At 43.6% G+C, this 21,226-nt stretch overlaps 4 protein-coding genes across 19 annotated transcripts in view; 2 read left to right on the forward strand and 2 right to left on the reverse strand.

Moving 5' to 3' along the window:
- The window catches only part of ME1 (malic enzyme 1), a 154,513-nt gene extending 148,529 nt beyond the window's left edge, over window positions 1–5,984 (forward strand). For both annotated transcript variants that reach the window (XM_005485945.4, XM_026792752.2), the window contains exons 13-14: window positions 3,706–3,804; window positions 5,629–5,984. In XM_005485945.4, the coding sequence (XP_005486002.1) occupies window positions 3,706–3,804; window positions 5,629–5,787 (258 nt within the window). In that variant the 3' untranslated portion in view covers window positions 5,788–5,984. The remainder of the gene's footprint in view (window positions 1–3,705; window positions 3,805–5,628) is intronic.
- Window positions 5,875–12,183, reverse strand: RWDD2A (RWD domain containing 2A). 4 transcript variants are annotated; one of them, XM_074538321.1, is made up of 4 exons: window positions 12,012–12,183; window positions 11,709–11,925; window positions 11,029–11,247; window positions 5,875–9,492 (listed from the first exon to the last, which is right to left on the reverse strand). In XM_074538321.1, the coding sequence occupies exons 2-4, from the start codon at window positions 11,736–11,738 to the stop codon at window positions 8,815–8,817; spliced, it is 927 nt and encodes a 308-aa protein (XP_074394422.1). In that variant the 5' UTR covers window positions 11,739–11,925; window positions 12,012–12,183; the 3' UTR covers window positions 5,875–8,814. The 4 variants fall into 4 exon arrangements, with proteins under 4 accessions (XP_074394422.1, XP_026648554.1, XP_014121779.1 ...); XM_026792753.2 differs by having other exon boundaries at window positions 11,709–12,183; XM_014266304.3 differs by lacking the exon at window positions 11,709–11,925 and having other exon boundaries at window positions 12,012–12,182.
- Window positions 12,184–12,503: 320 nt separating this feature from the next.
- Window positions 12,504–21,054, forward strand: PGM3 (phosphoglucomutase 3). The gene is made up of 13 exons (XM_005485939.4): window positions 12,504–12,643; window positions 12,936–13,141; window positions 13,844–14,028; window positions 14,338–14,405; window positions 14,712–14,845; window positions 15,001–15,196; window positions 16,017–16,174; window positions 16,603–16,686; window positions 17,316–17,414; window positions 17,730–17,846; window positions 17,988–18,110; window positions 18,856–19,029; window positions 19,643–21,054. The coding sequence occupies exons 2-13, from the start codon at window positions 12,938–12,940 to the stop codon at window positions 19,727–19,729; spliced, it is 1,629 nt and encodes a 542-aa protein (XP_005485996.1). The 5' UTR covers window positions 12,504–12,643; window positions 12,936–12,937; the 3' UTR covers window positions 19,730–21,054.
- DOP1A (DOP1 leucine zipper like protein A) overlaps window positions 19,264–21,226 on the reverse strand; it is a 62,157-nt gene continuing 60,194 nt past the window's right edge. For all 12 annotated transcript variants that reach the window (XM_014266301.3, XM_014266297.3, XM_074538316.1 and 9 more), the window contains one exon: window positions 19,264–21,193. In XM_014266301.3, coding sequence (XP_014121776.2) covers window positions 20,888–21,193 — 306 coding nt within the window. In that variant the 3' untranslated portion in view covers window positions 19,264–20,887. The remainder of the gene's footprint in view (window positions 21,194–21,226) is intronic.

Below are 21,226 nucleotides of genomic sequence, written 5' to 3' on the forward strand. Positions count from 1 at the left end.
GCACTTGCATGCTGTCCTTGTTGGACTTTCAGAAGTTTTTTAAGGTGCATGCTGTGGCATCTTCAAAGGGGTTTGCTAACAGCCTGCCCTCTGTAAGAAAGACATTCACAATTTCCATCTTTAAAATTAGTAGAAAGCCCAGCCTGTCTCCACTGACTTTAACCATCATAAAAGGGCAATGATCCATCTCCTAAGCCTTTGGATAATTATGTCTTTCCTTTAAGTCCTCCCCTGTAATTTCAATTGGATATGGTGATCCTCACTTCCTGGTCTAAACTGCTGCGTTAAGAGTTATCCGACTTCATTGTAGAGGTTGCTTCATTTTGGTTTGTGTGAAATGGTTCCTGTATGGTGAGAGCTGATGACAAAAGGTGGCACATGTGTGGATTGAACTGTGTTTCCTGTGACAGTCTATGAAGTCAGAAAAAAACCAGTTCTGAACAAAGAAATGTAACAGTCAGGGAAGTTAAATAGTAGCAGAAATTGTGAGGAAGCTTTTAAATTCTCACTTGAGGTGGTCATTCTTTCCTGACTCTGGTGCAGGTTCTGCTATACAGTTCCCTTCCTCTAGTAAAATCTCTAGAAAAGTTTGACATATAAAAATGTGGGTTTTGTCTTGCATAGAAAGTTCTGTTGGTGGCAGGATTCCTGGGTAGCTGCTCCCTTGCTGCTCCCAGCTCAGGGCTTTCACATCTGGTCTCCCCCTCCATGTGAGGGGCTGGGGGGCCTGGCTGAGCTGAGCTGAGCTGAGCTGATGGGTGCCACAGGGGTCTGCCAGAAGAGGTGTCAGGGCTGTGAAGGCCCTTAGCTGAATAATCACACTGCAAAGCAAAAGGAAAAGTGCTCTTTTTGGTTTATGTTCTTGGCTTTTATACTGGAAGGATAAAATCAGAATAGTTTCATGGGGGTTTTAGAATGTGCTTGGTATTCCTCATTTGAAATTGAAGCATCCCAGATGCTGCAAAATTTAGAGAACCAAATCCATGCATTTTGGGTAGAGGGACCTTCTTAGATTGCCAAGGTAGCTTATCTGAAAAAAAGAAATGATAAAAAGGAAGCAGCCCAAGCTGCATGCCTGCACCTCCTGCTTCTTGCTTTGCCATATCTCCAATTAAATCTGATTGAAGTCACAAATAAGTATCTGTTGTAATTAGAACATATTTTGATGTCAATGTTCTTTTCTTCCTGCCAAGTAAAATAAAGTGTAACTTTGACTTTGGATCATAAATCTAAGGTACTGTAAGCTGTAATAACCTCTTAATTGTGGGCAGTTGTTCTGTGATATCAGGCAAGGGATGTTGCCTATTCTTTTAAATCTTACCAAACACAACAAAAGAGGCAGAGAATTATGAACTAATGAAATAGTCTTGCATGTGTGACCTGCAGTCTAGTTCAGAAATAATCCTACAAAATCTTTTCATTATGGAGAATATGTCCTCCAAAAGCCAAGATGCCCTCACTTGCTTTATGCCATTTTGTCTTGGTTGCCTTTACTTTAGATTCTGCAATGAGGCTTTGCTATTTTTTTCTATTAAAAAATTGAATTAATTAATATTTAAAACATGAAAATAGCCATGCTGGGTGGCACCTGGGATCCAAACTGCTTCATATCTTCCTGTGAAAGCAATCACTAGCAGAAGCTGAGGAAAAGAGGATAAATGAGAGAAATACAGAGTGATCCTTCTGCTGAAATGGCTTCTCAGATTCTGGCAACATTTACTGAATGGCCTTCCCGTGCTGGATGTTTTATCCCTGTATGGATTTTTTCTTCATAAATGAGCCTAGTGGCTTTTTAAACATATTTATACATTTTAACATCTTTTGTCAATTAGTGTCACACTTTATTTATGAGTTCTGTGGAAAAAGAAACTCAGGATTTTCTGCTCTTTGATGATTTGGTTTCTCTACAGCACCATAAGAAATATTCTCCTTCAGTTGTCTTTTGCATTTCCTTTCAGACTTCTCTTTTTCTCCCAAGTCTATTTTTTTTTTTGTTTCCTTGATAAAAAAAAATTATCATCTTTTTATTTTCTATACCCCTCATGATTCTACTCCATTCTTGTTTGAAGTACATGGAGAAAAACCACACCCTGCTCAAAGTGATGTTACATTCTGGATTTATACATTGGCACAATTATGTTTTCTGTGGCACCTCTTATTTTCTCAGTAATCCCACATGTAGATTCATCTTTTTTTCCCCTACCACTGATCTGATGTTCTCAAGGAGTGTTTTTCAAGCAGCACATGAAGAGGCTGTTGTTCTCTTTGGAAATGCTTGGGTTTGTGTTTTTGCATAGTTTTTGGTGCTGTTACAGGAGTGTGTCTGAAGGAACAGCATGGCATCTGTACAGTTGACCTTGCTACCTCTCCCACTTTGAGCACTGCCCAAATATTTTGTGGCTTGCCTTCTATCAAAAACAGAATCACAAAAGAGAAGTACTCCACTCCTGAACCTTTAATTTTCAGTGATGCATTGCAGTAAGAGCAACTTGCTGTTGATTTCTTCAGCTTTCATCTTTGCTGCAGAGCCCTCTTATGCTGTTAACATCAGAGACCTCATGTTGTGAGTGCCTCCTTACATTCAGATGCGCATCAAAGGGCTCTGTATCATTTTGAAATAACCTGGTTGCTGTTATGAACAGCAGTAACTTGATTTTACATTCTCTTAGCTCCCCCTAGAGGGGTTTTCTCTGCTGTATTTCTCAAGATCAGGTTTAAATGTAAACAAATACTTTTTCTTCCCTTGTTATATTCAAGAGCCTATTGCTCTTGTCAGCATTTTAACTCCAAATGGAAAAACTTAGGACAGCTACAAACATTCTAGTTAGACTGCACAAGGGAACACTGAGTTCTTTTGAACCTGGAGTTACTTTAGTTCAAACTTTTTACCTATTTCTGCTGGAAGAGATGCATCCAGACACCTGTTCTGATGCAGTCCTAGATGTTTACAAGCATATGTACAGGGTCCTATTACCTGATTTGACAGGAACTGTGGGAAGTTTTGTTTGTGCTTTGTTTCAAGTATCTTCCTAGAATATTCCCTCAAAAGTGCACTTCTTGCTTTCTCTTTGGGCTTTTTTATCAGTTTTAACTCTCAGTGTTTCCTGGACTTTCCTGGTGTTTTCAGAACCTCTTGGTGTGTAATACATGGCTCTACCAGATGTTATCCAGAGCAGAGCTTTCCTTCTGTCCACATCTGGATCACCCTGAAAGGCTATTTCAAGTCCCCAAATGACAAACAAATTGTAGCTACTGATAGCAAAAATACCAGCTGCCAGTAATTTCTTCCGGAGCATTTTACACTTAAAGGTTTCAGTTCTGTTCCCTGCACAGGTTAATGTGACAGCTGTCAGAATGACTGGTGCTTCTCTATGTTTTAGAAGTCTTTGGCCCAACTGCAATTGTTGGCTGGAATTTCTATCTCACAATGAACTATTTGCTAGTTTATGTGTGTCATGAATTTATTCAAGACTTAAGTAGCTTTTATTGTCTGAGTGAGAAAAGATGTAACTCCCGACATTTCTAATTCTTGTTTAGCTTCTCCTAATGACAGAGGTGGTTCTAAAAAATTCTGTCTAGGTGGATTAAGGAGTACCTGTGGAATTTGCCAAAGCAGAAACATTTCTCTGCTAAAGACAGTATCACTGTCTAATCAAGCTACAGATGCATCTGCATATCAAGTTACAAATGTTTGTGTTATTTCAGGTTATAGCAGAGCAAGTTACAGAAGGGAATTTACAGGAAGGTCGCCTCTACCCTCCATTAGTCACTATTCAGGATGTGTCACTGAAAATTGCTGTGAGGGTAAGTAATTTCAGCATTTTGTGGCTTTTTGTCTTCCCACCAGCTCTACATGGTTTGATTTTATCACCTAACACACCTTCACACAAGTTGGTTTACGTGAATCCATATTGGGCATGCAGCAGTTTCAAAATTAAATTTTAAATTCAGAAATATAAAGGCAATCCAAATACAAGGAGAGCTGTGGATCTACACCAAGCATGTATGTCTGCAGAGCACAGATTCTGCTGTTCACCACAGTTATGCCAGCTGCACAGCTGAAGGGCTTGTGCCCCTTCATGGTTATCAGTTTCAACTTTTTGTTTGTCCTCTGTGACTTTTTTTCTTAAAATTATTCTTTTCTCTCTTTGTCACCTTACTGTGAATAATTCCTCTTCATATGCTTTTGAAAGAATAACAAGGAACCCTCATACATGAAACAGTTTCCACAGCTTCTCTCTTCTGTGTATTTAAGAAAAGGAAAAATCCTTCTCAAAGTTCATGTCTTCTTAGGCAAGTAGTAACTCTGCTCTGTAGATGTGAAAATATTACATAAATTCCTCAGGCAAAATCAAACTGGCTCTTGGGTTGGCAGAAACACAGTGATAGAAATTCCTCCTCTGTTTGTGCGTGTTATAGAATATACAAAAGAAGGAAAATGTTACCAAATGATTCCTTCTGCTTGTTCTCTGTTGAAACTTTATTCCTGAAAATACTTATTCTGGCTCATACAACCCAACCCAAGAGGCCTCTGCCTTTTCCAGGAGAGGAACACTATCAAAATATTTTGGAATACCAAGCATTGAATATGAATTCAGACCCTATTCAACCACAATAATTACGTGCACAGACCTGAAGATATGCTTATATAAACACCCAAAGTGCTTCTCAGTCAAATTGAGTTGGGATTCAGATTAATCCTAGAAAAGAAGTCTTAATAAAGCAATTTGGGGTCTCAGCTTCTCACCAAACTAGAACATTTATGTTTCAAATCTAAGTAAAGCAGGAAGAAGAACGTCTCCCTTTTATTCAGAGGAGGAGCATTAGAGTGTTTGCCAAATAGTTTCAAGCAGATCTTTTCACAGTGCTGCATAAAACCTGTCTGCCAGACTTCCTTTGTTTCACAGATGAATGTTCAGTCTGAAGATACTTGTTTCTCAAGTAGGTGATCTTCAGGTGTGAGAGGCTACTTTGATGTGTTGAGAGAGCTCCAACCCCTTCTAAACTTAATTTTTGTGCAGCTGTATTTGTGATGCATAATTGATTCACTTAGGTATGGTCTGGGTGAGAAAAGAGCAAGCAAATATTTGTATTTCCCCCAGCCATTCTGTGCACTGCATAGGACTATTTTTTTCCCATGTATTTACTTTTTTTGAAGTATATTATCAAGCTATGGCAAATACTAAACTTCTCTAATATGCAAGGAGCATGGAAGCTTTGAACAAATCATACTTTTCTTACAGCGCTTTGGGAAGATTGTAAACCAGGACAAAGTGATGAGAGAAAAGCAGAAATTGTATCTCAGTGCTTGGGGCTTGTGGAATATTTTATCCACCACTGCACAATGAAAGCTAAGACAGTGCAGAGAGGAGCACTGTATTTGTAACAGTCTGAACACATAATCCTGTTCAAAAGTAGCCCAAGTCAGACCCACTTAAACACAAACATCGTCCTGTTGTAGTCTAATTCACAGGGAACTTACCTGAGCCAGTGTGAACACAGGTGACTGCCAGCACCAGAGAGGGCCAAATCTCATCTTGATTTTGAACTAAGTCCTACTTTTAAGTTCTGTTAAGTGTACTCAGATAGTTTATGAGCACTAATTGGGATTTTAATGCCTCTTTCCAGCTTGCAGAAGAAGCCTACAGGAAAAACACTGCCTCCACCTACCCTCAGCCCAAGGACCTCGAGGCCTTCATCCGCTCTCAGGTGTACAGCACTGACTACAACAGCTTTGTGGCTGACTCCTACACCTGGCCTGAAGAGGCCATGAAAGTCAAACTGTAAATATTTAATGAAGAACAAACAAATCAGCTGCACTTAAAAAGCATTAAAATATTAAAGTTGTTTCTGCCTAGAAAGCCTAAGAATTGCTAATTTTTTAAGATGCAGAAAACTTTTTCTAATTCATAGTAGTTGGTTAGAAACTCAGATCAAGACATCCTCAATTATACATCAGAAAATAAAAATTAATCTGAGAGATATATTTGTTTTTGGTTATTTTGATGGTTATTTTAATTGAGATATCCTACACTACAGTTTGACAGATTTCTTTGAAAAAAATAGTTACATCTTGAGTCAACAGTTTTGTCACAAACATCAATAGGTACTGAAGCAGATAAATGGGCAATTAAAAATACATTTGGTATTTTATCCATTACAGTCACAGTAATTTGCATAATTTGTGAACCTATTATTAAAAAATAAAAAAACAACAAAACAAACAACAACAAAACTTTAAACAACCATAAGGTTAGAATTTTTTATTCCAGAGAAAATACTTACTGATCACTCTTGTGTGGAGTTATGAAAATTTTCTAGAAGAACCAAATCTGCAGAACCTTTTGTTCACATCTAATCAGAACATTTTACCATTGCTAAGAATAACATTTAACAATACTAACATTTAATGTTAGCTAAGGTAATGTCCTGTATATGATGGAGGATTTAATTCCCCCACCAAGATAACCACTGTTCTGATCATTGCAAATGTTTGGCCTAATTTTTTGAACTCCACATTCTTGACAAAAAGGGAGTATCAAAATGCCAGGAATAGACTTTGAGGAATTATTAGTTGTTAAACAATTACCACTCCAAGAAAAATGTACTATATTTTCTGGATGGTTCTGGGGGAAAAAAGGATACTTGAACATTTCTGTTTCTCTCTAATCTTTACAAGAGAGATTATCTCTAGAAAACCAAATACTAATTTTATTTGTCTAGCCCCTCAGCTCTGTCACAGCTGCAGATTACAGGTCCCAAATTCAGAAAGAGAGGCACTTTCTCCCTCACTGCCTAATGGGAATGTGTCAACATTTTTGCCTCACTGTGCTTTTGGCAGAAGTTATGATCACACAAACAGTACAACCTACCACAGTGAAGGAAAAGACATTAATCATATTCTGAGCAACCAGAAATACTCTGCATTTCAATGCCACCCTCAGCATTTCAATGTGTTGCTATTGTGAGAAGGGTATTAAAACACTTCTTTGTATTTAATTTGAAATAAAATAATATCTGTTATTTATGTTTACATCAGCTAAGTGTGCTGAAACACAGTCTTTAAACAGCTGCTGCTGAGTGCCTGGGTGTTGGAGTCGTGCAGCTCAGCAGTGAGTCTGCTTTTATTGCTTGGTACCCCTTTGCACATGGAGGCACTCAGGCACGGAGTGGGAGGTGGTGGGCTGGTGGCCCTGACAGGGGACTTTTCAGTAGTGTTCTTCAACTACATATCATATTTATATATATAATTACATGCATTACAAATGGGACACTCACCCTCCACATCCACACTCAGCACTCTTCCCTCCAGGAAAACACTGCCTAATGAGCCATTAAGAGCATTGCCTCTTACAAGCTGCTGGAAAATTCTCTCCATACTAATTTTACATAAGAAAGGATTCTTCAAGTTATTTGTATTTTTATGTAATATTAAATATATATATATATTTTTTACACATATAGGGGCTTTTTCCTATTTTCTGTGTTTTACATTTATTTCCTTACGTAATGTAAGGGGGAAAACTAAACTTTGTCTCATCTGACCCATTTTCATTTCCAAGGTGTTTGGCCTAACAGTGTAAACATAAAATGCCAGGAATTGAACAGATGAAAAATTGTTATTAACATAACCAGACAGACATTTTGCCTCATGACCTCCTTAACTGAAGAGACCTGGATTTGATGCATGAACCAGTCGGTGGGTAAGGATGGTTGGTTGCAGAGTTGCAGTCAATGGATGATGTCCAAGTGGAGACCAGTAGGACTGGCATTCCTCAGGGGCTGGCATTAACATTGCTGTCAGTGACAGGGACAGTAACAGTAACTTACAGGACAGTAAGTGGGACCAGCTGCACCCCCAGCAGGTTTGCTGATGGCACCAAGCCACCAGAAGCAGTCAGCACACTGGAGGGAAGGGGATGACATCCAGAGGGACCTGGGAGGTGAGTCTGTGTACAAGGCTGAGTGCAAGATCCTGTCCCTGGGTCAGGGTGATTCCAAGCACAAACACAGACCGGGTGGAGAATGGATTGAGAGCAGCCCTGAGGAGGGGGACTTGGTACTGGTAAACACAAAACCCAACATGAGCCAGTGATGTGCACTTGAAGCCAAGGAAGCCAACTGAATCCTAGGCAGCATCAAAAGCAGCGTGACCAGCAGCTGAGGGAAGCGATTCTCACCCTCCATTCCCCTTTTGTGAGACCCCAAACAGATCATTGCATCCAGCTCTGGGACATGAACGTAAAAGGAACACAGACCTGCTGGAGCCAGTCCAGAGGAGGATGGACACAAAAAATGATCGGAGGCTGGAGCATCTCTCTCCTATGACAACTGGCAGAGAGAATTGGGATTGTTCAGCCAGGAGAACAGAAGGCTTTGGCAAGACATTATAACACCTTCTAGTACCTGAAGGGAGCCTACAAAAAAGAGAAAGGGACTTTTTTACAAGTGCACGTAATGACAAGACAGGGGAGAATGTTTTAAACTGAAAGAGAGCGGGCTCAGATGAGATGGGAAGAAATTCACACAGCACAGTACAGATGAGCAGACAGAAGTGTATAATTCCTAACTCATGGTGGAATATTTATCAGGCATGGCTCACAGAGACAAATGCCAGTTTTAGAGTCTTAGAAAATCAGTGAACACGTCTCAAAAATATGTAGCAGTTGAGCACAAAAGCTGAGATTAACTACTTGAACCATTCATCTCAGATGTTAGAAATTTCCTTTTTCACAGTAGCTGTAAGGCAAAATATTTCAGTGTTAGCAACACCTCTTGCTCTCCAGAATTAGAACTCTTCATAAACAGTTTCTCTCAATTGTCTGAGAGTTTGCCTTCAACACCAAATAAAATCTGAAAAATGTGTCCACTTTGATGCTGTTTCAGGAATTCTAGAAACTGGCCAAGATCCATGTGATAGTCATTCCTCAGGCCATAATCACCATGTGCCTGAAACTGCAGGTCTTCAAAACTGTGAAAGAGACGAAGATTATCAATGCTTCCCTCCGTTTCTATATTCTCCACATGCTTGCATGAAATGTGCTTCCAGTTGGGATACCTAATAACACGCCAGAACTCTTCACAGTTTTCCTGGAGTCCCTCCACACAGATGACACCAGGTTTGCCAGTCAGGCAGAAGCCAGTCAGATTTAACTTCTTTGCACAGTCAAAAATCTTTTTCCTCAGTTCCTGCCTGTATATGTGATGGCTGTAGATCCACATGCGATACAGCATTTCCTTAGCCCTGACTGCTTCAGCAGCACGCTCAGACGAGGCCTGACAGTTTTCCAAGAAGGGCAGGGTGTTGTCCTTCACCCACTGCACAGCCTCACACACACACAGATCTCCTGGATCCAGAGAGCTGATGTGAGCCGTGAGACGAGTATTGAGCTGCAACTGCTGCTGTCTGTGCAGAGCATCTGATCTGGCAAAAAGCTGAGGAGCCACCTGAGGGTACATATGAGGAAGGAGAACCTGCAACTCCACCTTTACCTTAAAAACAGAAGACACACACAGAGAAAAGATTAATTCTGCAGCTACTGAAGACACACTAGATTCTTCTTCCCTGACAGAGGCAGATTATGAGTAGATGTAATCAAGATTGCAGCACCCTACTGACTGGAACTATTCCCACTTCCCTTTTGTCCCAATAACCCATTCTTTTGTCTGTTCCTTTTCTTGTGTTGCACCATGCTGTAACTTTCACAACACTTCCCATGACATCCAGGCAGCTTTTGTGCTGTTCACAGAACTAATGCTGTGACTTGGGAGAAGGTACACAGTTACCCTCCAGGGATATTTCTAGCTCAGTGTTGTTACAGCAATGAACTGTTGGAGTCAAGGACTTTTGTGAATCTCATCCCTTACCAAATACAATGATTATTCAACTCAGCCCAGCTGTTGGAAAAAAAAGCCAAGAGTTACATGGAATGGTGTTTGTGATTGTACCTACTGCATATAGAGACAAGCGGCAGGAGTGTTGGAAATACCTTGCCCTTTAAGGTTGCTCCCAACCCAAACCATTCTGTGATTCTGTGTGTTACCATTATTTTAAGGAAGTATTCACCATAAAAAGGAGTCAGGATTATAGGGGATGAAAAGATTTATGTACATTTCAGGTCAGGGAGACCTCAAGTTTATCTTATCTGATCTCCTATGAACACTGGGCTGTTGAATTTCTCTTGATTATCCCTACAGTGCCTTCAAACAGAGCACCACAGTTCTTTGGCAGCTGAACTCTGCCTCTAGTCCAAGGGCAGGAAGGATTTATGTGTCCTCAGTGCTTCTAGCTCCTGTACACTGTTAGGAGGTGCTCACTACAGTGCACAATCATATGATAGTCCTGTAGAGAGCAGTGAATCATGAAATGACTAATTATCTTTCCAAGTTCCTTGACAATCTGCTATGGAAAAAAACCCCACTACTCCTACACAAGCCCTCCCTACATGGTTCATAAAACTTCTCTTTGTAGTTTGGTGAAAGGGTGCATTTTAGAAAGATACCTCAGTTTGTACCTAAAGTTTAAAAAAAATCATGAGGCCATCTCATTACCCAGTAAATTGTTCTAATGTTTGATTACCTTCATTCCATGGAAAATGGCTTTCAGGCTGAGTTTGTCTGTTCTCAGTTTCTAGTCATTAGAAATTGAGAACAGACAATTAGTATGCACTCAGACCTGTGTTCTCTGTGCAGGTATTTACACCAATTAGTTCAATCCCTTTCCTCAATCAGTTGAACTGTTGTAAGTCCTTAAACTGAGAGTTGGGGTTCTCTGCTCATAGGCTGGTTTTGTTTTTGTGTTCTTGTGACTCCTCATAATTGCAGTCCACCATTTGGGGCTATTTTTACAATATTATATTTCCAACACAGATGTTAGCAGCAGCTGAGATTTTCTATCACTCTGGACTTCTCAAAGAGCAAAAAAATGTGGTGGTTTTTTAGACCCCTTTTTTCCGGGCAGCCTTTTCCGGTGTGTGCAGAAGGAGTAGAGACAACAGCACCCATGACCAAGCCTCCTTGGCAGCTCACCTTGGCCTCCCCGACATCGAGCGCGATGCGATATTCCAGCTGCGGGGGCAGCGCTCCGCCAGCATTCCTCAGGTAGCGCTGGATGCTGGGCACGGCATCCGCATCCAGGCGGAATTCTCCTCTCTTGGGAAACATGGAAAGGAGCATTTCCACCTCCAGCAGCTGGAGCTCCAGGCATTCTTTCACCGTGGCAGCCATGGCACTGCCCTCCGCGCCCGCCTGCAACGAGAGGACTGTAGTCAAACCCCGCGGTTTGGCGCACGGTGAGGCTCAGCCCCCCAGGGAAGCCCCGCGACCCTTTAAGGGCAGAGTTTGGTTAAACACGGCCTCAGCAGCCGGGCAGGGGCGGTCGGGCGGAGCAGTGCGGGCCCTGCCGGGCTCAGCGATGGAGAATGGAACGGAGCCCCGCGCCGAGGTGCATTATTGATGGGATCTATCAGCACATACACCCGGTGCCGGCTGCGTGTCGGGGCTCACCGCCAGCCGGCAGCCAGGCCCCGCCACCCGCGGATCGGGGAGATTCGGAAGGCTAAAGGGCGGAAAATTCACCGGTTGAGATAAAGACAGTTCCATAGGGACAGCAAAAGCCGCGCACAGAAGCAAAGCAAGGAATGAATTCCCTGCTTCCCATGGGCAGGTGGGTGCTCAGCCATCCCCAGGAGAGCAGGGCCCCATCACACCTCAGGGTCACTTGGGAACACAAACGCCATCGCTGCAAACGTCCTCCCCTTCCTCCTTCCTCCTGCCTTATGTACCGAGCGTGCTGTTCCATGGTCTGGAACGTCCCTTTGTCAGTGGGGTCACCTGTCCGGGTCACCTGTGTCTCCTCCCAGGATCCCCCATACTCCCCAGCCTGGCAGCACAGAAATCAGGAAAGGCCTTGGCTCTGTGTAAGCCCTGCCCAGCAATAACAAAAACATCTCCACATCATCATCATCATCATCATCACTGTGTTGAGCACAAATCCAAAACCAGCCCCGTACCAGCCGCTGGGAAGAAAATTAACCCGGCCCCAGCCAAAAGCAGCGCACTGGGGGGGCAACTCTGAAATCCGAGCGCGCTGTCAGTGAAGCTGTGCGGGGCTGGCTGTCACAGCGGACCGACCGCCGCCGCCATTCCCGGCCTCTCCCCGGGCCGCTCCCGGGCGGGCGGGGTGGCGCCTGCGCGGCCGCTGCTCCGGGCAGGGGCGTGGCCCGAGTGCCACGCGGCGGGCGCTGCCCCGCCCACCCGCCCGCCATTGGTCGGCCCGGCCTTGAGTGGGCGGGGCTGCGCCGGCTCCGTGCGGGGCGCGCGGTGGCGGCTCCGGCGGGATCGCGCCCCACCCATCCCTTTCCACTCATCCCATCCCATCCCATCCCATCCCATCCCATCCCATCCCATCCTGTCCCGTCCCAGCCTGCAGGGGGACCCTCGGGGTCCCGAGGGACGCAGCCGTGCAGGGGGCGCGTGTCCGGCCCCGCCCGCCCGCCCGGCCTGGTGTCTGTGTGACGGTGCCTCCTCTGGGAACACCGCTGGGGCCGCCCTGCAAGCGCCTGGCGAGGCGGGACACGCTGCTTGGGGCTCGGCAGTCAGTGTATGGAGCCGCGGCCGAGCGCTCTGGGCGGCTGATGTCACGGTGAGAAACGGGAAGCGCTGCTGCGGGAACTTGTTCGGATCCCTGGGTCCAGACTGGGAATCCTGGCTGTCCGTGGATCCAGACTGGGAATTCTGGTTCTCCGTCCTTCCGTCACCTGCTCGTGTCTGATCCCGCTGTTATCCGCTGCTCTCCGGGCAGGGTAGAGGCTCATTCCCGGCGCTGGTGCCCGGGCATTGCTGGCAGCGCTCTGGGCACCGCAGCCTCCGGGGCGTGAGGCGGCTCCCCGCCGCTTGTCCGCTCTCCCTGGCATCCGTGTCACTTCCTTCCCCAGGGATGGATTCCGAAGCCCTCAGGAAGTTCTCGGCCCTGCACCCGCGGCCTGCCGGGCTGACCCTGCACTACGGCACGGCCGGGTTCCGCAGCGCGGCCCAGCACCTGGACCACGTCGTGTTCCGCATGGGGCTCCTGGCCGCCCTCCGCTCCAAGGCCGTGACTGCGACCATTGGCATCATGGTCACGGCGTCGCACAACCCTGAAGTAAGGAAGGACTGCCCGCTCCTCAAACAGCCACCGGTTCGGTGCAATGATGTGAAGTGCTTTGGTAGAAGGGTGGGAAGATGTGATCAGTTTGTTGGAATCAATCTCATCCCAGCGCTGAGAGATCAGACCCTGAAGGCTCGTGGACTGCCGAAAGCATTCAGCCCGCTCCCTGTAAATGCGGCCTCTAGTCTCGCTGAAGTTATTTTTCCCCTGTACACAAAAGCGGGATTTTTTCTCATGTGGAAATGATGTAACACAGGAAGCATTTCATGTTGCAATGTAACTTTCTGATGTTGGGGAGCTAGGAGTAACATTGAGAAGAGAAGAACCTTTGAGTAAAATCTGTTAAGATTTAAAAATAAACATGCAAATGCAGCGATTACCAACCAGGCATTTAAACTTTAGCTGCTATGGAGCACTGAAGGTTATTAGAATCTCCTCTTATGTAATTTTAATGTTGAATGAATTTCACACCAAAATTATAAGGGAGAAAGAGTTGGTTACTCAGTATGCTTGTTATAGTGATTCTTTGGAGCTTTGTTGGAGGTGTAAATAAACAGCTAAGCTATTGCATCCCAGAAGTTCTCCACTTTTAAAGAAGCAATGTGACTGAACCATGTGTTGTCTATCTTCAAAAAGATTTTATTAGTTCCCCACTTTTAGACTTACTGTTTTTTGTTCTTTTGTTTTTCTGCTAAGGAAGACAATGGTGTAAAGCTGGTTGATCCTCTTGGAGAAATGCTGCACCCTTCCTGGGAAGAGTATGCCACACAACTAGCAAATGCAGAGGAGCAAGAATTAGAGAAGGTGGTAACTGAGATCTGCCAAAAAGCAGCAGTGAACCTGCACAAAGATGCCTCGGTTTTTATTGGCAGAGACACCAGGTAATGACAAAAGGCTGTAGCTGTATCCTGCTCCTATGGAAGTGCCAGTGCTGTCTTCAGGGAGTTGTGTGAGCACCGTGTGGTGTCACCTGTGCCCAGCACCTTACATGTGTTTGCAATCCCTGGGGGTGTTGGGTTTCAAGCTTTATTGGGAATTGCCTACAGCAGAGAAAGGTTTGGATTTCTTCACAGTGAGTCTAAATCTTGTGTCAGGAAGCTTGTAGTCTTCCACCCATATGTGCTTCCTTCCATAGAGTGCACAGATGAATGCCTTTGCCAGGGTTATCAGATGTACTTGTTGTTTTCCAGGCCAAGCAGCAAGAAGCTGTCCCAGTCAGTTATAGATGGTATCCAGGTTCTAGGTGGTCAGTACCATGGTAGGTTACACTTCTGCAATTCTAAACTCACTTCAAGTATTTTTATGTTAATGTGACTCCTTTATGCAGCCCTAGGGCAACAGCCCAGACACATTTCCATCCTTGCTTGGGACAGTTTTATTTCAGGGTGGTTGTATGGCTTTCATGCAAGGCAGGGCAGGGGAGGGTTATAAGAGTTTTCATAAGACAAAATTGAAAATTCCATAGGTGTTTCCTGTACTGCATTTGTCAGTTTACTGTACAACTTTCAAGCAGCAATTAGTTTGCAATTCTATTCTGTATATTGTTCCTTTTATTTCACACTAGATTATGGTCTGGTGACAACACCACAGCTCCACTACATGGTCTGCTGTCAAAACACCCAAGGGCAGTATGGGAAAGCAACACTGGAAGGTTATTATGAAAAACTCTCCAAAGCTTTTATGGAACTGATAAAACAGGTGAATAGTAGGTGTTGTCTTCTTCCTGCAAATGTACAAAATTAATCTCTTGTGTTTGTTAGCCTGTTTGGGCCTGAAGTTTCTAATTCAGCATGCTGTAGATGTGGTTTCTCTTGGGTAATGGCTCACTTTGCCCCTTCTTCCCTTGCACTAAGTCTCACTGCTCCGGAGAGTTTCAGAGGCACCTGAAGATTGACTGTGCCAATGGAATTGGAGCCCTGAAACTGTCAGAAATGAAGCCCTACTTTCCACAAGAGGTGGTATTCCACATATATAATGATGGAACCAAGGAGAAACTCAATCACTTATGTGGTGCAGATTTTGTGAAAGTTCACCAGAAACCACCTGGAGGTGAGTAGTCAGTAATTTTATGTTGCTTTACCTCCTCTGCAGGGTCTGGCAGGGTCCACATCCTTGGGTAGGTGGAGCTCCCTGTTTCTTACTAAGTGACTGCATGAATGGCTCTCCTTGTGCAATGGAAAGAGGGAACAGCCTGGCCAGGTTTGGCACATCTCTGTTAGTCTGAAGTGCTGGGAGGAGCACAGCATCTCTCTGACTGGCTGAAATGTGTTTGGCAGTCTCTTCAGAATGTTAAGCTGGCAGAGTCCAAAGATCAGCCAGGACTGGCTTAGTGCTATTTATTTTACCCCCTTTGTATGATGAAGAAACGCTTTTCCGGGTTCCTGCAGAAGGGCTGGGTTAATGAACAGCTCAGTGCCAGCAGCTGACTCATTGACAGAAACCAGTGAGGAAAAGATTTCAGTCCATTTTCTGAGAATTGTATAAAAGCAAAGCCCTGAACTGGGAGAGCAGGCTGGTTTGGATATGAGATTATGTGAGGCTAAACTGAGGTCTCCATTGGACAGGCACCCTCTCACTGCAGCTGCTGGCCAGATCTGAACACCAGGTTGTGGTGTTGCTTCCCCTTCCCACGCTGGCTGTGTGCTGGAGAAATGCAGTGCTGGGAGCAGCACAGTGGCAGGGCCTGCTAGGGATGGATGCTTGTGCCTCCTATCTGGATCCTGGCTTTAATTGTGCCTGAGTGGAGTCATTTGTATGCAGACCTGTGCTCTGAAAAGAAAATGTGTTTTCCTAATCACTCACTGAAATAAATTACCTGGTTTTGTTTCTTTTCCTGTCTTTAACTTGCATTTGTACCTCTGTGCACTAGGGCTGGACATGAAGCCCAATGAGAGATGCTGCTCATTTGATGGTGATGCAGATAGAATTGTTTATTATTATAAGGACACAGCTGGCCATTTTCACCTGATCGATGGAGATAAAATAGCAACTTTAATTAGTATCTTCCTAAAAGAACTTCTTGCCAAGGTAACTCTAACATATGAAATGAATGCTGGCATTTTAATTTTTAAAGTATAAAATAGTCTAAAGTATAAAGGAAGCTGTGTTGCTTGGTATGTGGTCTCTCTACATCTACCTAAAGTGAACCAGCTTTAAAAAGAGATCTGTCCTGTACCTCACTGCTGTGGCCAAAAAGGGGTTTGGAAAGTCTAAGCTTGAAGAGCTGCTTCAGCCAAACCCAAGAAAAGTCAACATGGGATGTACAAATACTTGAACAGAATTCATGTTGTTTTAAAGCTACAGAAGTTCTCAGTGAGCTGGTGCCTTCCTCTAGTACCCAGGAGTTTTAATTGTAAATTTAAAAGTTCTTTCTTTCTTGATTATCTTTCCATTTATCCATTTTGTTTGGCTGTGTGCCTGTTGGACAGTAAAACTTGGTTTATTGGTTTGCTCAGGTGAAACAGGACTTCAAGATGGCAGTGGTGCAAACAGCATATGCCAATGGGAATTCAACACGCTACCTCCAGGAAACACTGAAGGTATTCTCCGGGTTTTTCCTAGGTAGTTTACATTTTTTTATTTTAAAAGTAAATGTACTGTAATGTGATTGCTAGGAAAATTAAAATCAAGCAAAATTAAATTACTCTTTCAAACCTCCAGTAGTGACTAAATTCTTGGTGGCAAAGAAGACACAGAAGAGCAGGGCTTAAAAAGTTCTTTATTAATTATTAAAGCTTTTATTAATTTTAAAAATGTTTAATTAAATCCCTTGGTACTTAAACAAACTGAGGACTTTATAGCTTTGCAACCAAGTGAGTGAGTAGAGGCTTCTTGATACTTTGACACTGATTCATTTTCTGCAGCAAGCTAAATATTCAGGAATTGAGAGAAGGTATTATTTCTGTTTGTATGTGAATCTAGTGTGCTCCCTGAAGCTATAAACTAAATTGGGTTTTTTTCTAGGGTAATTAGTCTTTATTCATCACAGGAATAAATTAAATATTTTTAATTGGGTCTGCAGAAATAGTGGAGCGTTTTAGCTCAGGGGCCTCAGTGGCCATGAAATAGGGGTTAGTGTGAACAGCCCTTGCAGGCTGGTGCTCAGTTCCAGCCTGCTGAGGAGAGTCTGTAACCTTGCTGTCGTTCTCTGCACACCCTTGGGCTGCAGGTCCCTGTGCACTGTGTGAAAACAGGAGTGAAACACTTGCACCACAAGGCCCAGGAGTTTGATGTGGGTGTTTATTTTGAGGCAAACGGACATGGCACAGTAAGTATGAGCAGGTAATCCATATGATCAGCACCTATGTACAAAATTAGTTAAATTACCTGGAGAAGGAGGTCTTTTCACTCTCTGCTTAGCTTTATAAACAAGACTTCTCCTCCTTGTTTGAAAATAGACTTGTTTATTCCTTCTGTCTTTATCACAGCATTGCCACCAGCTCCTCTGTGCTTTATGGGAGGATGGGAATTCATCGTAACAAACATTAATGATGGCTATTTGGGCTTAGATGGTAAAAGTTTTGTCCTCACTACTGCATATATCCTGGTTTCATCTTGACAAGCCCTTATCTTTTTCTTCTAGGTACTGTTTAGTAAAGCTGCTGAAACTAAAATTCGACAGCTGGTAAAAGAGGAGAAAGATAATGAGAAAAGAGAAGCAGCAAAGATGCTTGAAAACATGATTGACCTGATTAACCAGGTAACAGCTGAGAGTACTGGAGCACGGTGTTGGCAGGGTTAGCCCGTTTGTGAGCTCCTGTCAGGCTGCTGCTGGGGGGTTCCTGAGGAAGTGCTGCCTCCCTGTGCTCCCTGCTGCAGTGTTTTCCCTCGCTGTTGGCAGACTGTTGGCGACGCTGTGTCGGACATGCTGGTGATCGAGGCAATCCTGGCTCTGAAGGGTCTGAGCGTGCAGCACTGGGATGCCCTCTATGCCGACCTTCCCAATCGGCTGCTCAAGGTCCAGGTGAGACACCAGCCACGCTGGCACAGCCCCACAGCAGCCTCAGGGGGCCTGCTCACTGCATCTTCTGCCTGCTTTTATTTTAAAGCTGAAACAGACCATGAAAGGGCAGAAATAGGCCAAAGAAACTGGGAAAAAACCTGGAGAATGGACAAGAATTTCATTTGGACTAAAATAGAAATATGACTTTTTAAAAGATTAAATAATAGCCAACTATGTTAAATGGAAAAACTTGACCAAAACTCTAAAAATTTTATCTTAAGAATGAACTCCAACTTTTAAATTAGAAAAATCCTGTTTTTTCTAAGGCCTCTGCCTGCTGGACAACTGGATTTTTCTTGCTGTGCCAGTTTGTATAACTTGCATGTTCAAACTCTTGCTTCTGTATCCTTTCCAACATTCAGGCTAAGCTTGAGCAGAAGGTGCCATGTGGCAGCATTCTGTTAGACACAGTATGAAATAGGGAGCTCTGTATGAACTGGAGGAAACTATTTAAGTTTTTGATCTACTGAGAGAAGCTGTAGCTTCACTTCAAGCTGACCAAGAAGGCATGTTCAGAACTGACCCTTTTTTTTGAAAAGGGGCAGCTGACACCTCTCAAGCCTTGGTTAACAGACGCTGCAGGGGTCCTGTCCTGGAGCCCCCAAGTGTCTGAGTAGCCCTTTATGAGCTCCCAAACTGAACTCCTCTCCAGGCAGCGAGACATAGCCAGCCCTGAATTTGCCTCATCCTGTTTCTGATGCCACAGGTGGCAGACAGGCGTGTTATTGACACCACAGATGCAGAAAGGCGAGCACTGACGCCGCCGGGGCTGCAGGAGAAGATCGATGCCCTTGTGCAGAAGTACAGACTGGCGCGGGCGTTTGTCCGTCCGTCGGGAACAGAGGATGTCGTCAGGATCTATGCTGAGGCAGACACACAGGTCAGAGCTGCACTCATTTATGGGCTTGTTCACATTAATCAATCTTCTGTTCTGCCTAGCAGGGGCTGATGAAGGAAGTCTGCTTCCATACTTGTCATTTAATCACACTTAACAAATGCTTAATTTGGAAAAAAGACTGTGATCACAAAAAGTCACTTCGGATTTTCTTTTATTTAGAAAAGTAATGTTTAATGTTCTCAAATGTTTAATGTTTATCTTCAAAATGAAAATATAAATGTTTATAAAGGCAGATTTAACACCAGATGATTTTGAAAACACAATCAGCCTTCTGAGAGCTCAGGGTTAAGGAGAAAGTTACCAAAACAGTCCTTAACTACACAATTTCATAAGAGGCAAAATAGAAAAAAAATTCTGGCTGCTGTTAAGTTAGTCCAGATCTGAACTTAAAGGTGACAGCAAAAGCAGTGGTTTTGCTCTCCCCACTTCACCCCACATGCTCTACCTGCTTTTCTCTGCCAGCATGATGGCAGTGGCTGCTGGAGCAATATAGGGAACACAACATTTCCAGGAAAATGCTTGCCATAATATCATGTATTTGCTTTATTCTTCTGATGCTGACAACAGCATAACTAACTTTTCCCACATTCCACAGGAGAATGCAGATGCACTTGCCCATGAAGTGAGCCTGGCTGTTTTCCACCTCGCTGGTGGGAAAGGAGCACCACCCCAGCCTATATAATGAATGGAGTTCAAGCACACAACTTCCCTTATCTTTTAATATCACTTATTTTACCATGTGCTGCTGTGCACAGAGCCAGCCCTTCCTGGGAGTAGCAAGGATTGATCAGAACTGAGTGTAATATCACTCTGCTTATTCTTAACCTCCTTTATCAACTTACCTCTTAATGAGATGCTCTTGCTGTTGAATGTTCCCCTCCCAAGTTTGTCTAACTTCTTGACAAGCCATGGCCATGTCCAGAAGGAATTCTGCCCCTCCCTGCCCCAGCTTAGTTCATTGTCACATTGTGCCTGACCTCCAGCACCCACACCCTCAGAGCACTGGCATGGCTGCATGCCCAGAGCTCTGCTGTGACTGTGCTCACCGTGGCTGCTGCAGGATCATCCCCACCTTCCCCCCAGTAGCCCAAGCAGCTGTGGGCAAACAGTCTAAGACAGAGGCTGTCACTCATCTTCAGATTCACTTCACCTCATTTTGAGGAGGGAACAATATAATGAAAAAGAATATTTGCAAATAATAATCTATTATTGCAATATTATCTTCATTAGATACTTTATGACATGATTTAGAAAGTGATTTGCAGTAATAATATTTATAATCACTCTTGAGAGGGAAGGGACAGAGACAAGTTTGTCTTCTGTGGCCTTAACTGCTCCCCAGCACCATGAAGGGGCTGGGCCAACAGGATGCAATGGTTTAAACACACCAGGATCCTCCTTGGCATACTTTGGTTCAGGGTGTCTGCCTCTGACAAACAGTTCATTGTAGTCCTGTATGAACTCCTGCCATAATAACATTTTACAGGTTATTCAATAAGCACAAGTTCCAATAGATCTTAAAAAAAAGACAAAAATAAACTGGAAACAAATTGAAAAAATGTGCACCTTGTATTTTTTTTTCATTTTTTTAAAGACAGAACTCAAGACAACAAAACATTTACTGTAAATAGTAGGCACCATAATCAATATGAGCCACCAATATTTAAACTTGATTCAGGCCACATCCAGAACTTCGCTTATTTACAAATATTTAACTTAAATACAACATTAAGTATTTCATTACATACAAAATAAGAAAAGAATACTATACAACTGAGAAAGATACAATATTTCATTTAAATAGTTACACTACATATAGGCTGAGTAGTACCAGTTTGGTTCATGATTTTATGACGCCTTCAAGAAAATCCTTCTCAACCATTTCTTCTATCTTCTGTCTTGCTTTGCTGGAGAAGGTCTTGAGGTTCTCCATTTTTATGTCCTTACTTGGAAAACAGTTGGGGTAAAGGACAGGGCTCCCTGAGTGTCCAACACATCTGCTTGTGACTTTGCTGTTAAAAACTTGGCTGAGTACATTGAAGAAAGGCAAGAGCTGCTCAATGCTGCGAACGGTGTAGATGGTTAAAAGCAAGTGACCTGGTTCCCAGCTTAGTGTTTTCCCTGAGCCATCCTCCTCCGGGTTTTTCTGTAAATACAGAGAGGTGGGAAATAATACAGG

This window comes from Zonotrichia albicollis, chromosome 3 (assembly GCF_047830755.1).
Source record: "Zonotrichia albicollis isolate bZonAlb1 chromosome 3, bZonAlb1.hap1, whole genome shotgun sequence".
Lineage (NCBI taxonomy): Eukaryota > Metazoa > Chordata > Aves > Passeriformes > Passerellidae > Zonotrichia > Zonotrichia albicollis.

Bases quoted from the DNA above. Each gene is read 5' to 3' on its own strand.
- RWDD2A (XM_074538321.1), bottom strand. From the start codon at position 11,738: ATGGCGTTTGTGTTCCCAAGTGACCCTGAG. The intron at 11,248-11,708 runs GTGTGATGGGGC...CTCTCGTTGCAG, and splicing joins TGTTCCCAAGTGACCCTGAG to GCGGGCGCGGAGGGCAGTGC. The intron at 9,493-11,028 runs GTGAGCTGCCAA...TCTGTTTTTAAG, and splicing joins TCGATGTCGGGGAGGCCAAG to GTAAAGGTGGAGTTGCAGGT.
- PGM3 (XM_005485939.4), top strand. From the start codon at position 12,938: ATGGATTCCGAAGCCCTCAGGAAGTTCTCGGCCCTGCACCCGCGGCCT. The intron at 14,029-14,337 runs GTAATGACAAAA...GTTGTTTTCCAG, and splicing joins TTTATTGGCAGAGACACCAG to GCCAAGCAGCAAGAAGCTGT. The intron at 16,687-17,315 runs GTATTCTCCGGG...CTTGGGCTGCAG, and splicing joins ACCTCCAGGAAACACTGAAG to GTCCCTGTGCACTGTGTGAA.